At 40.6% G+C, this 15,870-nt stretch overlaps 1 protein-coding gene across 6 annotated transcripts in view; it reads right to left on the reverse strand.

Moving 5' to 3' along the window:
- Window positions 1-15,870, reverse strand: part of LOC141751271 (cohesin subunit SA-2-like) — a 64,966-nt gene that overhangs the window by 48,662 nt on the left and 434 nt on the right. For 4 of the 6 annotated variants that reach the window (XR_012589940.1, XM_074607771.1, XM_074607759.1 and 1 more), the window contains exons 2-7: window positions 15,581-15,760; window positions 11,459-11,543; window positions 10,700-10,846; window positions 9,154-9,250; window positions 8,070-8,146; window positions 3,302-3,373 (exon numbers count right to left, since the gene is read on the reverse strand). Coding sequence is in view for 5 of the 6 variants with exons in the window: in XM_074607771.1 (XP_074463872.1) it covers window positions 3,302-3,373; window positions 8,070-8,146; window positions 9,154-9,250; window positions 10,700-10,846; window positions 11,459-11,543; window positions 15,581-15,624 (522 nt within the window). In the remaining variant the exon portion in view is untranslated. Of the gene's footprint in view, window positions 1-3,301; window positions 3,374-3,957; window positions 4,067-8,069; window positions 8,147-9,153; window positions 9,251-10,699; window positions 10,847-11,050; window positions 11,233-11,458; window positions 11,544-15,580; window positions 15,761-15,870 lie in introns of those variants that run through there. The other 2 variants (XM_074607782.1, XM_074607797.1) reach the window with 2 other exon arrangements.

A 15,870-nucleotide genomic window follows, 5' to 3' on the forward strand; every position in this document is an offset into this window, starting at 1 on the left:
CACACTAATTAGTTTTGTTTGTGTATACCATTTACATCTCTCCCACTGAACATCAGAGAGTGTTTTGCTGACAGTCAGCTTCACCTCAGCTCCCCAACAACTTTGGTTGTGGTCATTACTCCAAAGTCAGGATACACAACTAGGTTACAAGCAAGCACAAACTAGCCTCGTTAGAGCTACTGTCATGACAGCTCACATCTGAAAGGAATGTATGTGAGGTAGCTGAGAACGGAGAAGTGGGAGAGGGTGCGTGAAGCTGCAGCACCACAAATAACTTTCACTGGCATAAACCATGCGCACTCCTGGCCTCTTTTACTTTCTCCCAAGTCGTAGTGCTTACCCACTTCTTCATCCTTCCTGTTCCTGCAAGTGCGTGGTCATATCCAGGAGGAAACTGAAGTCACTGAAAAATAGCAGATACTTTGCCAAAATGTTTTTCAGTGGCAACAGTTCCCCAAGATGGTTCAGCATGTAATTATACAAATGCGTCTTAAACAAAAGATCTGACACTGGGGAAGCGAAAATAAACAACCGTGGTGTGTGGCAGGATGGGACTGTTTTCCTCAGCAGCACTGCCAGCTTAAGGAGTTTATCAAGCTACAGCTTAATGACAAATACTGAGTCACTTGCCTAGACCACCAGCACCTAAGTTTCCGAAAAACCTCCACAGAAACCATAAGTAGGCAGGACCTTTGACATTTTCAAAAAGCAAATTACAATAAAGTCATGAGAGCGTTCACAGTACAGTTGGTACTGCCAGGAAGAAAGCAGACAGGTGGTGGTTCAAATGACTTCTCACAAAAAAGTGGTGTGCCTCATGTGAAAAGCACAGCAGAAAGACTTTGTAGATGCCAACCTCAGGCACATTTATTTCATTTGCACCTCACAGATCCCAGGAATGGCTCTGAATATTAATTTGTATCCTGATAGTTCCCAGATGTGAATGGAGCCAGGGAATTCCAAACCTTCACTCACTATGGAAAACATCACCCTGAAGGCCGGCCGCTACTCAGATGGTCGTTCAGTTGCTCAAACACCTTCTCAGATGTATTCTAACATGTAGCTTCACACCCACAACAACCTTCTGTACTTACAAAGTGCATTTTATGCACTTCTCTTTTAACTTTGTTTCCAAAGCACAGAACCCACTGCTTTCTTGAAAACTAAACGCAAACACAGACTCATCTCAGGGATCTCCGCAACCCAAAGCACAGAAGAAATTCGGAATTTGGGATGTGTTCCTGACCAGGTTGCAAGAGTCAGTTCAGAGCCTAATAGTAGTAGCAAGTGCCAAGATAGACAGGGAAGTCCCTAGCAGGCCCCATTAAATGCTCCTTGATCATTCTCCTGGAGAAACTGGCTGCTCATGGCCTGGGCAGGTGTACTCTTCGCTGGGTAAAAAACTGTCTGGATGGCCGGGCCCAGAGAGTGGTGGTAAATGGAGTTAAATCCAGTTGGTGTCCAGTCACAAGTGGTGTCCCCCAGGGCTCGGTGCTGGGGCCGGTTCTCTTTAATATCTTTATCAATGATCTGGATGAAGGGATCGAATGCACCCTCAAGTAAGTTCACAGATGACAATAAACTGGGTGGGCGTGTTGATCTGCTTGAGGGTAGGTTGGCTCTGCAGAGGGATCTGGACAGGCTGGACCGATGGGCTGAGGCCAATGGTATGAGGTTCAACAAGGCCAAGTGCCGGGTCCTGCACTTGGGTCACAACAACCCCATGCAGCGCTACAGGATTGGGACAGAGTGGCTCGAAAGCTGCCCGGCAGAAAAGGACCTGGGGGTGTTGGTCGACAGCCGGCTGAATATGAGCCAGCAGTGTGCCCAGGTGGCCAAGAAGGCCAACAGCATCCTAGCCTGTATCAGGAATAGTGTGGTGAACCGGACTAGGGAAGTGATCATCCCCCTGTACTCGGCACTGGTGAGGCCCCACCTCAAGTACTGCGTTCAGTTTTGGGTCCCTTGCTACAAGAGGAACATTGAGGTGTTGGAGCGTGTCCAGAGAAGGGCTACAAAGCTGGTGAGGGGTCTGGAGGACAAACCTTATGAGGAACGACTGAGGGAGCTGGGGTTGTTTAGCCTGGAGAAGAGGAGGCTGAGGAGAGACCTTATCACCCTCTACAACTACCTGAAAGGGTTATTAAACATTGGAATAGGCTGCCCAGGGAAGTGGTGGATTCACCATCCCTGGAGGTGTTTAAAAAAAGGGTAGATGGGGCACTTAGGGACATGTTTTAGAAGTGGCTTTTGTCAGGGTAGGTTAAAGGTTGGACTTGATGATCTTAAAGGTCCCTTCCAACCTCAGCGATTCTATGATTCTATGACACAGACAGTAGAGAGATAACCTACAACGTTCAGGAAGTACCTACTTGATCACAGTAGCTTACTCCTCAATCTGAAAAGCAGCACAAATACAGGAAGACATCTCACTTTTTAAAAGCATTTCTACTGTCCATCTATATCATAATGGGATACTGTTTAATAGTAATATGCATACTGTAAATATGCAGACAGAACAATGGGCACACCACCTAAATTTAGGCACCTAACTTGGGATTCACTTAGATTCCCTCCATACCAGTAGAGACAAGCAACTCTACTTCCAGAAACCAAGTCAGATTAAGTACTTAACACAGGTTCTTCCAGAGAATCATTCAAAACACGCTACTGAGGCTCTTGCTTTGACTCATCCTGGAAACGTTTCTCTCTTTCAGTCTATGGAAAGAGAGGAAAGTCAAAGTGAAGTGCCAAAAAGGCCACGATCCTGCAAGTCTTTTATGGGAAGAGGCATTACAGAAAAGCTGTTTCCGTTCTCAAGATATTCTTCCCTTCAAACATCTATGTTTGCAAGAGAAGCTTTTGATGTAACAAGCCTTTGAATAAACCTGTCTGCCAAGCCTCTGTGTGCATACATCTGCGTGCATGTATGCATGCACGCATGCACGTATGTAGAACTTCCTGGAGGGGATGGGGAACGCTCTTGAATACCACCGCAACTTGACATACACCAGTCTATTCAAAATGCTAAGGAGCAATCCATCACATCCAACTCGCCAAGTCACCTTTCACCTCCCTTTAAAATCAATAGCAAGAAACAGGCACTTCAAAAGCGTGAGTGCGTTCATCCAAACTAGCAGTCTAAAACTGACCAGATGAGGCAGACATCAGAAGTGCATGATTATCTCCATTCACTAATGCGCAGTTTAAGATGACTAGTTCTTATGTATTTGCCTACACTGGAAATACATCCATAAAAAATGCTACACTACAGTTGCAGAGAACTACAAAAGAGCCTTACCATATCCACCGGCCAAGTAACTGTCAGGATCCAAGGATAGGCCACGAATTTCTTATACTGCAACCCAGTTTCCTGTAGTTCATGAGACAAAATTTTAAAAGCTTTTTGATGAAATGACACAGTTAATTCATAAAGACAAAAACATCACAAACCATGCATCATATTTAAAAGCCTATTAAAACTAAAGACACGTGGCTCATAAAGTCCAATGCATTAAACAAAATCTAATCCCTTCTCATCTCATCTCATTAATTTTAAACAATTATAGAAGAAAACCACACTTTTATATAAAACCTGAGCTTGCTTGCTACAAGTAAGCTATAACTTGGTTTTAAAATCTATAAGCAAATATATACAAGGTATAATCCTCATCATTAATTCTAAGGTATGCCTTCCCAGCAAGTCTAAGTATATACCCCTTTACAAAATTTAGTAACTAGGTACTGTAAAACATCTAAACTCTAGAAAATCATTCTGAGCTTTTCAAATTATAGAGAAATGTTTTCAGCACTAGTGTGACTTGATTCAGAGATGTTTCCTCAACTCTGCAATTATTCCAATACAAAAGGCACGAAATCTACAGCTCTATTAGGCTCAGTGAAGCACAACAAGTATTCCTATCCCCATTTGTCTGTATAGTTATGCATCATACTTACTCTTCCATTGCTAAACATTTAAGCAACAAAATGGGAGAGGGAAGGAAACCTATAAAAGAACAAAGAACTGCTGCAAGAATAAAATGCTACATACAGGAAGAAAAGCAGAAGAAACAGAATAGGGTTTGGGGGTTTGTTGTTAGTTTTTTGTTTAGGTTGGTGATTTGGGGCTTTTTTGGGTTTGTTTATATTTTGGGTTTTGTTTGGGGTTTTGTTGTTGTTGTTTTTTGGGTGTTTTTACTCAGGGATGAGATCTCTCTGAGGCACGTTTTTTCCAGACTGAACGGGCTCAGCTCTCTCAGCCTCTCCTCATATGAAAGATCATTAACCATCTTTGTGGCCCTTTGCTGGACTCGCTCCAGTAAACCCATCTCTCTCTTGTACTGGAAAGCCCAGAACTTGACTCAGCACTCCAGACGTGGTCTCACCAGTATGAGTAGAGAGGAAGGATCACCTCCCATGACCTGCTTACAATGCTCTGCCTAATGCAGGCCAGGAGGTCATTTGTTGTCTCTGCTGCAAGGGCACATTGCTGGCTTGTGTCCACCTTGTCATCCACAAGGACACCAAGATCCTACTCTGCAGAGCTGCTTTGTGGTCAGTTAGCCTCCAATGTGTAGGGGTGCATGGGATTATTCCTCCCCAGGTTCATGGGGTTTCCTGTTGTAGAACTTCATGAGGCTCCCCTCTGTCCAACTCTCCAGACGGTTGAGGTCCCTCTGAACAGCAGAGCCACAACCCGGTCTAGCAGCTGCTCCTCCCAGTTTTGTACCATCTGCAAACTTGCTAAGAGTACGCTCTGCCCTATTGACCAGGTCATTATTAAAGATGTTAAACAGTATTAGGAAATATCAAACCCTTGGGTACACCACAAGCAATTAGCCTTCAAGCTGGAGTTTGTACCACTGATCATTACTCCGTGGGCCTGGTTGTTCAGCCAGTTTGCAGTCCACCTCACTGCCCGCTTACCTAACTCATACTTCATCAGCTTGTCTGTGAGGATGTTATGGGAGGCAGAGTTAAGTCTTACTAAGGTCAAGATAAACAACATCTGCTGGTCTCTCCTCATCCACCAACCTAGTCACTTCGTTATAGAAAGCTATCAGGTAGGTTAAGAACAACTTCCCCTTTGTAAATCCATGCCGACTGCTCCTGATCACCTTCTTGTCCTTCACGTGTTTGGACATTATTTCCAGAATTAGTTGCTTCATCACTTTCCCAGGGATCAAGGTGGGGCTGACCAGCCTGAGTTCTTCAGATCCTCCTTCTTGTCCTTCTTGAAAATGGGAGTGACATTTGATTTGAGTCTTCAGGAATCTCAGTCACCATGACCTTTCAAAGATAATCAAAAGGGGCATCGCAATGACATCAGCCAGCTCCCTCAGCATGCCTGTGTACATTCTGTCAGACCGCATGGTCTTACGTATGTTCAGTCCCTTTCAGAGTTCCCTAACCTGATCCTCCTCCATGGAAGGTAAGTAGTTTTTGCTCCAGACTTACCCTCTAGTCTCAGGGATGTAGTATTTCCAAAAGCCAGTCCTACCATTAAAGGCTGAGGCAAAGAAGGCATAGAGTACCCCAGGCTCTTCTGTGTCCTTTGTCACCAGGGCCACCACCCCATTTAGCAGTGGGCCCATGTTTTCCTCGGTCTTCCTTTTGCTGTTGATATATTTGTAGAATGTTTTCTTGCTGCCCTTTCACATTTCTTGCCAGACTCAACTCCACTAACATTTGCCGCTAACACTAATGAGAATTTTGGGAGAGAGCATTGGTACATGGATATAGTGTTGCAATTAATTAATGGAACAGTAAAGCAATGGTTAAATCATTGAAATGATCAAGAATGAAGAACTACAAAAAAACCTTTAATTTTCCAATCCTCTGAATGCTAGAAACAAACAATATAAATCAAAACAGAAGATGAGGTACTCAAGCAGTTATCTGGTAATATTCTCCACTCTCATTACTACTTTCACTACTACTATAATTTGTTTTCAAAAAATACTTTTGAAATCACAGTAGTCCTATATGGCACTACTTCACAACTAACTTAATCACTAAGTTATGCTTCCATCTTATTTATGAAAAAGATGAGAGAACTACATGTGAAAAGAAACACAAAGAGAAAACGACTCACTTGAAAATAACAAACAACTTTGGTCTTGTCACAGTTCTGCTTTAAGAGAGATTGGTTTAATCCTCAAGCATTTTTTCAATTACTTAATAACGGTGGTTAACATAAAATAGTTGCTTCACACATATTTTTTTTCTATACTAACACTGGCTTAATAGTAGTCATAATATATCAATTAAACAAACTGAGAGATGTCTTTGTGACAAAGTAATGGAAGCCTGTTAAGGAGGACTGTAAACGTGCTCAAGTGACTTGCAGCTGAAGGTGTCAAAAAACGCGTATCTCACACTAATTGTTGTTTAGTCTTGTGTGCTTGACAAGTAGAACATCTGCACTTAGATAACATAGGCCTGTGATGGACTCACAGGCGCCTTATTGAACAACCTTGAGATTCCTGCCCTGCTGTCATAAAGATGAAAGCACAGTGGAAAACTATGCCTGCTTGAATCCCTGATATACAGGCAAGAACAGCAGGTTCGAACTCTATCTCACTAGCAAGGACTCTCTCACAAACAAGCAAAAACTCTCTAGCAAGGACCGAATTTCTTAGTGCCCGTGTTCCCGCTTGCGTGCCTCTGCCTGGGTGCTGCTTCAGAGATCCCTCTGTTCATGAGGTATCAAGATCAAATTTACTCTTTGCATTTCATCCATGGTTCTGTGGTTGTTCCTGCATCCTGCCTGTGTGGTCTCACCCAGTCTTTAAAAATACTTAATTCTGTATAAATCGTTGTAGGAGGGTTTTTTAGAGTCTAAAAACAGGCCAAGAATTTCAGAATTCACTGGATTTAGAATTAAAGAAAAAAAGAAAAAAAAACCAGAGAGACACAGAGTATCTAACACAGGGATTATCACTTTCTTCACTACAGTAGCATGTCAAAATAGTGCCCCAAAAAACAAAGTTACTTTGTTTTTATAGCAGGTAGAATACAGCTTCTAAGGCAACTGTAGAACCATCTTTTCTGCCCACCAGGACAGGTGAACAGGTTACAGAGCTGTAACACATCCAGGCTGATGATAGCAACAATCACATCTTCGTACCCACCAGAGTGCCTACCCTATCATGAGTGCTATTCAGGGCTAATTTAGTTGGGAAAGAAGTGCCAGATTACTAATTCATATGGCCAGACACATATCAGATCATTTCTGTCAAAAATTAGCCCAAATGCTACTACACTTCTAAAATGAAGAAAACCATGTTGGCAAATTCATCCTCTGTGGGAATTTCTACAGCAGCTGGTCTTTGAGAGATGCTCAATTAAAGCAAGGCTGATGGCTGCTGCTTGACAAATCAATTCAGAGGTGGCAAATACAGAAAAAAGGCACAGAAGCAACTGTGAGAGTGCTGCAGAAAAACTGATGTTGGCATAATTAGCCAAGGAGCAGCCTAACAGAGAAGCAGTATTATAAAACTATGCATTTTTCTTAACAATCCTCAAGAAATGAGATATTCACTACAATTATCTAAAAATCAGAATTGCATTTTTTCTTGTTTCATATGACATAATACAGTTATAAAAATCACATTGTCAGTAAAACAGAAGGTAAAGATTCAATAAAAATATCAGCTAAAAAATAGCTTTGAATTAGCTCATCAGTAACCCACAATAGTATTTTTAAAAGGGCCTATCAACCAAATACCGCAGTAACCGTTCACCTGCTGCAATGACAGGTTATATTTATCTCTATAAAGTCACTATCAAAAGAACTCCTTAAAGAAAGACAGGTTCAGGAAGACTGCAGTTAGATAGCCCTAATAAAGCTCTGAAAATAAAAGTGACTTACAAAAAAAAATCCTGCTGCTGGTAAAATGAGTCATTACAACACCAAATTTCTGTTATGAAAAACAGGATTATTTTCCTAAATTAAGGAAATGGGACACAGCTCCTGATAAGCAGCAGGAACTCTGTCCAGGTTGGCTATTAAGGTAAGGCCTATTGTTTATACAAAAAAAGACATGCAAAATCAAAGCTGTGCCTACCTCATCGAAGTTCTCTGTCATTTTTTGCATGACATCATTCTTCTGCAAACTTTGAAACATCTCTGCTGTTACCATGCCTAGAAAAGTAATGTTTTAAAAACAAGAGTTACCAACAACCGTATTACATTAATCAAGTCCAAACAACGGTAAGGATTTTATTTTAAATTTAGAAACAACAAGAAAAGGCAACTCTGTTTTATCTCTGTTTACACCGGTGTGGGCAACATATATATAGGGAGACACATAAATTCAGTTATAGTAGAAAATACTGACAAACCAAAACTTAAATTCATATTAGAGAAATCCACCCTGTGATCTCTGGCATGGCTATTTCTTCATCCATTCATTTACTTAAAGGATTTACTAAAATTTTGCCCACTGCTAGTCTAAGACCCCAACAGATTTTCCATAAGAGAAGGCATATTACTCAAAGACCTGGAAAAAAATTTGAAGCGTAAAAAGGTATGTTCTAGCTGCTTAAATACACTCAGAAGTTTCAAGCTAACAGAATAGTCTTCTTAAAACTCTTACTTGACATCCTGAAGCATTTCGCTAGCAAACTGTCCCAAGAAGTCAGTGTCTCAATGTTTGTTATGAAATAGACAGCTTCACAACCCTCTGGTAAAAGTAACTGCAATGGGGTAAGAGATTGCTTTTCTAGACACCAAAGCAGGGAGCTTAATTTGCTAGTTGTTTATTTTCAAAGAAAGATAGTAGCAAAAGATACTAGGAAATGACAAGACAAATAGCGACTGAAACACTGGATTTTAATTAGAACCATCATCAAAGCCATCTTCCCTACGTGGGGATTCTGCAAAGTGATGTGACATGCCACTTCAGAAACCTGACCTTCCAAACCATGTTCAAATACAACTCGGAGTTGGTATGCTGTAAACACAGAGTCAAAGAATTTAACCAGCAACATTCTTTGCTGTTAGTCCTGCCCATCTGGAGTTCGTCTTAACAAACAGTACAGATTATAAGCACATGATTTACTGGAGAGAAAAGAATCCATTTTAGAAAGCACACTTCAGATTACTCTCACCCACAGACAATGGAAAGGGCTACTAAGAGGGTAAATTACCTTGGCAGCCTGAGCACTGAATGAAGAAGTTGATCAGATCTAAAAGCGCCACATTCCTGTCTTGTTTATAAGCTTCAACCCAGTCATCTACTACAGACTAGAACAAATTAAAGAAACTTATTAGTCAGAAGCTGAACACAGCATGCTGCACTCCGGTGAAGACATTCATAATAAAGGCTAACAAACTAACACTGTTCCATCTCCATTAAATAATAAAAATGAGAATAAACTCCACGCCATTTTGTTCCATTTTTAACAGTGTATGCAAAAGACTCCTTCTGGGGAAAAACGAAGTCTTGAACTGTTCATTCTGCTCTAGGCAATGTTGCCATTCACAGATGTTTTGCTCCCTGTTAACAGGGAAAATAACCACAGCTTTAATAAATTTAATATACAAAAAACAAAACATCATCCTCATGATTTCTTTCCAGCATTGAGGTAACATTTTCATTTAAACAAAAACAAACAAACAACAAAAAAAGAAAACAAACAAAAAACCCCCACCACATTTAACCTCTGCACCACCTAATTATTATTATTAAATTAATATTAGCAGTTGTCCCTAGGAGCTCTCCCCTTCTTCTCTAGCATCCAGTTTGTGCAGAAGGCTGAAACAGTTCACATACTACACTTAAGCTAAAAAAATAACTCCAAATTTCATTTCTAGGGCAGTCCAGCCTACAGCCTGTACGTGACACTGGCCTGTTGGGACAAGCCATCCAGGCTTCAACGCACCTGTAGTGCCACACAGCTCTAATGAATTCTAGCAGCAGCAGCCTGGACTCAAGCTGCTGCTTTTCCAGGCCCTTCATATCGTGCTTTGCAGAGTAGAAGCTGAGCTCGTCAGGGAGCTCTGCTGAAGTTAACACAGCCATAGCACGGCAAAAGTCCATCCACACAAACATCTTGGAAAAACTAAGGTCTCACCTCCAAAACATAAATGTACTTTTCATGTGTGCCCACATACACTTTGCTTACAGACACTACATACTGGACACATATGTATAAACCTGTATAAAAATATTCGGGGCTCTAGATTTTAGTCCCTCATACACAAACACAATATACACATATGCTCACAGGGTATGGGGAGGCAGGCTTCCTCACACTGAACACAGTTGATAAGTATGTAAATGCACAGGAAGCTGACTACTAGGCAAACTGCTGTCAAACTGCATTGGAATGGAGGTAAAAGAAAAATACCAAAAGGTAAGTTGCCAGGAAAAAAAAAAAAAGCCTGATTTTCAGAATCCTGAACAACCAAAATTTTCTAGTGATGAACCTTTTCTGTATTTTTTAATTCCCTTTTCATATGTTCAGACATTGCTTTAGGAAGACTGGTTTATGTACATATTTCCTTCCTCTTTTTTTGAAGATGCATTCTTTTCAACAGCCATGCTCGTAACGGTTTTTCAAACACTTTTCTTCCCCACCTATGACAAAACCGAATAAAATTTCAATACTCCAGAGCACAAATAACTGAAATGACCGCTGTTTATCCATCTTCCCTCCACCAACTCCTCTCAGAATTCAGAGCTAGAAATACCTGCATGGCCTGCTTCCCCATGCTAACCACTTCAAACAACGTAACTGCCTCAACCACTTCGCCATTCTGCAGCTGGCTCACTCTTCTGCTACTGGAAGAATTTCTCCTTACGTTTTCACACTGTTCTCGAACCTTCCGTTTCTCTCTCTGAAACAAGCAAAGCAAAGAATGTATGTGAGAAAATGCAACATGTAACAGCCGTTCACAAATACGTGACCTACCCCCAATAACAAGTTTATTTTACTCTCATTGTAATGATTTCCCCAGGGTGCTAACTTTTAAGCTTCAAGGACACCGATAAAGCCTTATCAAACATGACCATACTAGAAGGGAATGAAAGAAAGGATTTACCAGTTTGAATTTTTTTTTCAACAATGAGTCGTAAGCATAGGAAGGCATGACACGAAAGTAGCTTCTGAACAGTTGTGTACTAGCCAGAAGGCATTTTTCAGTGGCAGCTGTAATTTCTGAAGAATAGACAGCAAGCACAGAAGCTCTTCTACGTCTTTTCACTCACAGGGTAGACACACAACCTGCAAAGTAACGTCAGCTGCACACAATGCAGCGTGAACACACACTGAAATGAACTGACTGTTCAAAAGCCAGTATTGAGACTCTGACGACAATGGAATTTGCGGGTCAAACTCTAGTGACTATCCATTAAATTGCGATTTTTTAAATGTAATACTCAATTTTGTAACAATTGAATGAGAGAGAAAATAAATTCCATAATAAAAAAAAATACTTAAAACAACTTACTGGTGTTTTCAGGTTGCCATTTCTCACACAGCTGCCATTCTGCACAGCAGACTCAGGCACAGTCTCATCATGGACAGCATTCTCTCTGAAACATGTTGAAGGGGTTAGCAGTGAGATCACAGAACTACAAACTTCAGCACAAACAACGGAAGAAAATAAAAACGTGTAGAGGTATTTTAATATTTTTAACGAATCATTTAGAAGTTACGCCGTTTTCTTACTAAAAACAAAACAGCTAACTGTACAACAGAAATTTGGGGCCTTTTTCAAACTATTGGATTTCCTGTAAGATATACAGATAATTAGAAAGCTAGCAAAACTATCAAAGATACCAAGGAAGTAGAAAGTAAGTAAACGAAACAGAAAGCTGATGTTGACTTAAGGCAGCCTTTGTTGACTTAAGAGCTCTGCACCATGAATCAGTAACACAAGTATGCATTCACTTCGTGGTTGCTCTGAACAAAAAAAGGTAACAACATTTGATTGGTCTACAATTTAAAATGAGAGGAAGAAACTTTTTAACTTTGTCTGTTAAACACGCTGAAGAAAAAAGACACATGAGAAATTCCATTTGCAGGTCATTGCTAACGCAATGAAGAAATAACTTTATAAATAAAGATGCATCTTCTGGGAGATCTGAAGCCATATATTTATCTGCAATGAAATCATGCCACTTGTCATCATTCCCAATGCTAACAATATGCTTTGCCAAAGGTCATGTTTGAGCAGAAAAGCTGGATCCCACTTGTGCAGCCGATCCAGTACTGGTAGCTGGCTGCTATGGCCTCCTTTTAAACTACGGTGGCCAGGACATGAAGCCAGTTGACTTATACGATAAGAAGGCACAAAAAGAAAGTAAATATGAGAGTGTACAGTTACTTTAATTTTCACGATATGGCTGCAACAAGACAGCGTACCATCACAAGTGACCACTTTACAAAGAAAAGAATAGTGTATTACATTGTCAGACATAGTCAGCTCTCCGATATCCTGTGCTGGCTAACCCAGACGGAGAATTAACTGTGCTATGGACGCAGAGACAGCTCAACTCCAGCTAGGTTTATCAATGCCACATAACCACTGTTGTTGTTCTTCCCAAGACTGCTTTGCAGAGGCAGTATATGACTGAAACAAATCCTCAGGCTGAATATCATCAATTGCAGGACGAACGTCCTGATGTTATGTTGTTAGTGACAGCAGACGGAAGTTTTTATTTAAACACATCTCTGTTTACTTTTTTAATCTATTGGGACATTTCACCATAAGTGATGTAGAATTAGGCTTCCAAAGACTCCTATAAAAATCTATATAACTATAAAAATCTATAAAAATATATCAAATTTCTAAATACAATCGTGCAAAATCTTAACTTCCCTACAGAGAAAAGTCCTATTAAAATTTAATTTCAATGTACTCCTTGCCATAGAAAAGTTCAAAGCGTGCTACAGTGTTTCACAGATGGAAGCCAAGACAATAGTTCAGGATGAACCAATTCTTACGTTAGCTGCCTGGCCATCTGCAAGTTATAGAAAAGAGAGGGATGACCTATAGTTCCCAACTGAGTCAGCATGCTGTAAGCAACAGTTTGCAGAAGTTTTCAAATGTTTTCTTTGATTTGTAATTGTGAGCCACAGAGACTAAGTATCTCAAGGACCACCAGAGACTTCCTAGTTGAAAAAAACAAGCAGCAAGAGATAGCAATATGTATTGCTTTTTTGATGCCAGTTAGCTCTTCCCAGATTCTTCTACAGACCACGAATAAACAAAAAGTATCCAAACATGTTTGTCAAGGAGCTGCCTCTCCTATGTGATTAAATCCTTTCACTCTCTGTTTCAAAGCAGAATGCAACATTATGGGGTTGGACTAACATGTCCTTACTTGCATTGTTTCACTAGAACTACAAGTGAGATGCCAGCCAACATTGTGGTAACATGCACTACCTGTTTCTGCATTACACCTCAACATAATGCTCAACACACTGTCAAACAATTTTCCTGAATTGTTTGCATGCACTGTTTAGCAACTTACTCCATTCTATAATAAACATTTGATTACAGGGACTATAATTGAGTCCAAGTCAAATTAAAACATTTAAATAATGAAAAAATCAGAACTGCTGCAGGACAGTTCAGTCAAGTACTTGTCTGATCATGTACTGCTTTTAATATCTCTGTCTAGAATATACTTCTTTGAAGCTTTAACTCATATGTCTCTTTCCCAAGAACATCCTGTAGGATGGCACTACAGATGGTACCTACTGGCCCTGTGCTACTTAGTTTGTCAGCTTATGCCAGGCAAAACGTACCCATGGCAAAAGGGGCTCAACAAAGTAAGTGAACGTCTGGTACAGGGAACAGCACGCCTACCAAAGCTCAGCAAAACCTGCAACAATGAGAAGAAGGTTGATCTATAGCTTCCTCCTTGGGCTAATGATGCCAAGTAAACAACATCTCTGTGATGTTGTAACTTCCACACATGCACTAAACATCTGTCTTAGACACTCAACAAATGTAACTAAGCACTAAATACTAACACTAAAAAGCCATTGAGTTTCTGAATTGTTTTGGTTATCAGCACACCACACCACATAGCAATGCCACAGGAAGCACCATGCTACAACAGACAACCTACACAAAAGAAGATTTTTTAAATCCAGATACTATCAATACTCATGCTTCTCCTTTCTCTTCTTTTTTTTTTTCCTTTTAATACTGGTGTTTCCAGTAAGGCTATTCATGAGGCAGGTACTTAAACATTTTCAGGAACTAGACCAGACCCTAGAAACTGAACTCCGTGAAACCACTTAGAAATTAAGTGAGATATTTTAATGGAGGTTTTATTTGCACAACTAAGTTCCTGTTGAAGAAACTGTTAAAAGAATTAAGACATCCTCTTACCTTCTTGAGCAAAATAGGAACCACTGTAACCTAGTTGAGGATGACACGTGATCACTTCTGCAGCAATCCTTATACATAACTCCAACTACAGGACTGCAACAGTAGGTCTGACAAATTTTGAACTAGTTTTTTTGTTTGTGTTTTTTTGCTCCCCTCTGTTAGTCTGCACCATCCTAAGCATTATTGCATACCTAAACTCACTGCCTCGTTCACTGGTAACAAGCAGTTCTCAGCCATTTACTTTGTTTCCATCAGCAATCAGTAAGAAAGCAGACGCAGAATTCCATTCCTGCCTCATCCTAATTTTCACCTTTATGCCCTGTTACATGTGGCTCACAGACTCATTTTTACCATGCATTCCTGCCACAATATGATCCTTTCACTAACACTTGAAGTATTGCTGATAAGATAAAACCACTTGAAGTAGGGGCGAAGCAAAATCCTTCATCTAGTCCTCAAACACGGTATTGTTGTGAGAATTTCTGAGTTCAGTTTTCTCGTATTAATAAATATTTGGAGCAGATTTAGTGACCCAGACTTAAAAAGAAAGCTACCTCTTTAACAAAGACATAACATATTCCTTTAGCTATGTAAAAGGAACAATTAGTCTATGCTACTGGAAAAATCCTACCTGTAGATTTTTAGGTGTATAGATTTCAATACAACTGCTTCATCTTTTAGAAGCAACATAAGAATCTCAGCTAAACAATTGCCAGGTGCCTTCCTGACACTTCTGAAACTAAGAAGCTGGCTTCAGATGAAACATATTGGAAAGGACATATGGGAAGCTATATTAATTGTCATCATGGACTACAATGCCCCCCTCACTGCCAACAGGGAGACTATGGAATACTTAGCACTCTTGCCCCTCAGCATCCCCAAATTTACCACTGAAGTGAACACACGCACTGACTATAAATCTGCTCGTTATTCTTTTCAAAGTATGTTCATTTGCACTGCAGTGAATAAGGCACAGAAAAGCTTGTAAGGCCAAGGTCCCTGTCAGTCAACATGAAACACTACATCGAGAAGATGCTAAGCAACGCATAAAAGGGAATAAAACAGAGACATTAGTAATGAAACATGGCACACAGCCAATCCCTTTTTTCTTCCCTCCCACCCAAAATGACACATTGTAGACTGCCCCACTATCCATGGGGCACAAAGTCAAGGGACAGCACCCTAGTTTACCAACAAATTTTTACAAACTGTGGCAGGCCTTACTTTTGGCTGGGAAGGTTACTGGCTGCGTTGGGCTCGGCTATCATTTCCGCTACATTATTTAAGCGGCGCAGACCACATGCTAACGCAACCAGCACCAATTCCGAGGAAACTTCACTGGGACCAGTGGCGTCAAACGCTTAATGAAGCTTCGGCTCTTGCGGGTGAAACAGCAGCCAACAGCTGCGAGGAAAAAGAAAACAAAGAGAGTTAATTCTAGGTGGTTCCCCTAAAATTAAGCCGGAAAGTCCCCCCACAAAACCAGGTCACAGAAGAGAGAGAGAGAAGTTAAC

Source organism: Larus michahellis, chromosome 1, assembly GCF_964199755.1.
Source record: "Larus michahellis chromosome 1, bLarMic1.1, whole genome shotgun sequence".
NCBI classification, from domain to species: domain Eukaryota; kingdom Metazoa; phylum Chordata; class Aves; order Charadriiformes; family Laridae; genus Larus; species Larus michahellis.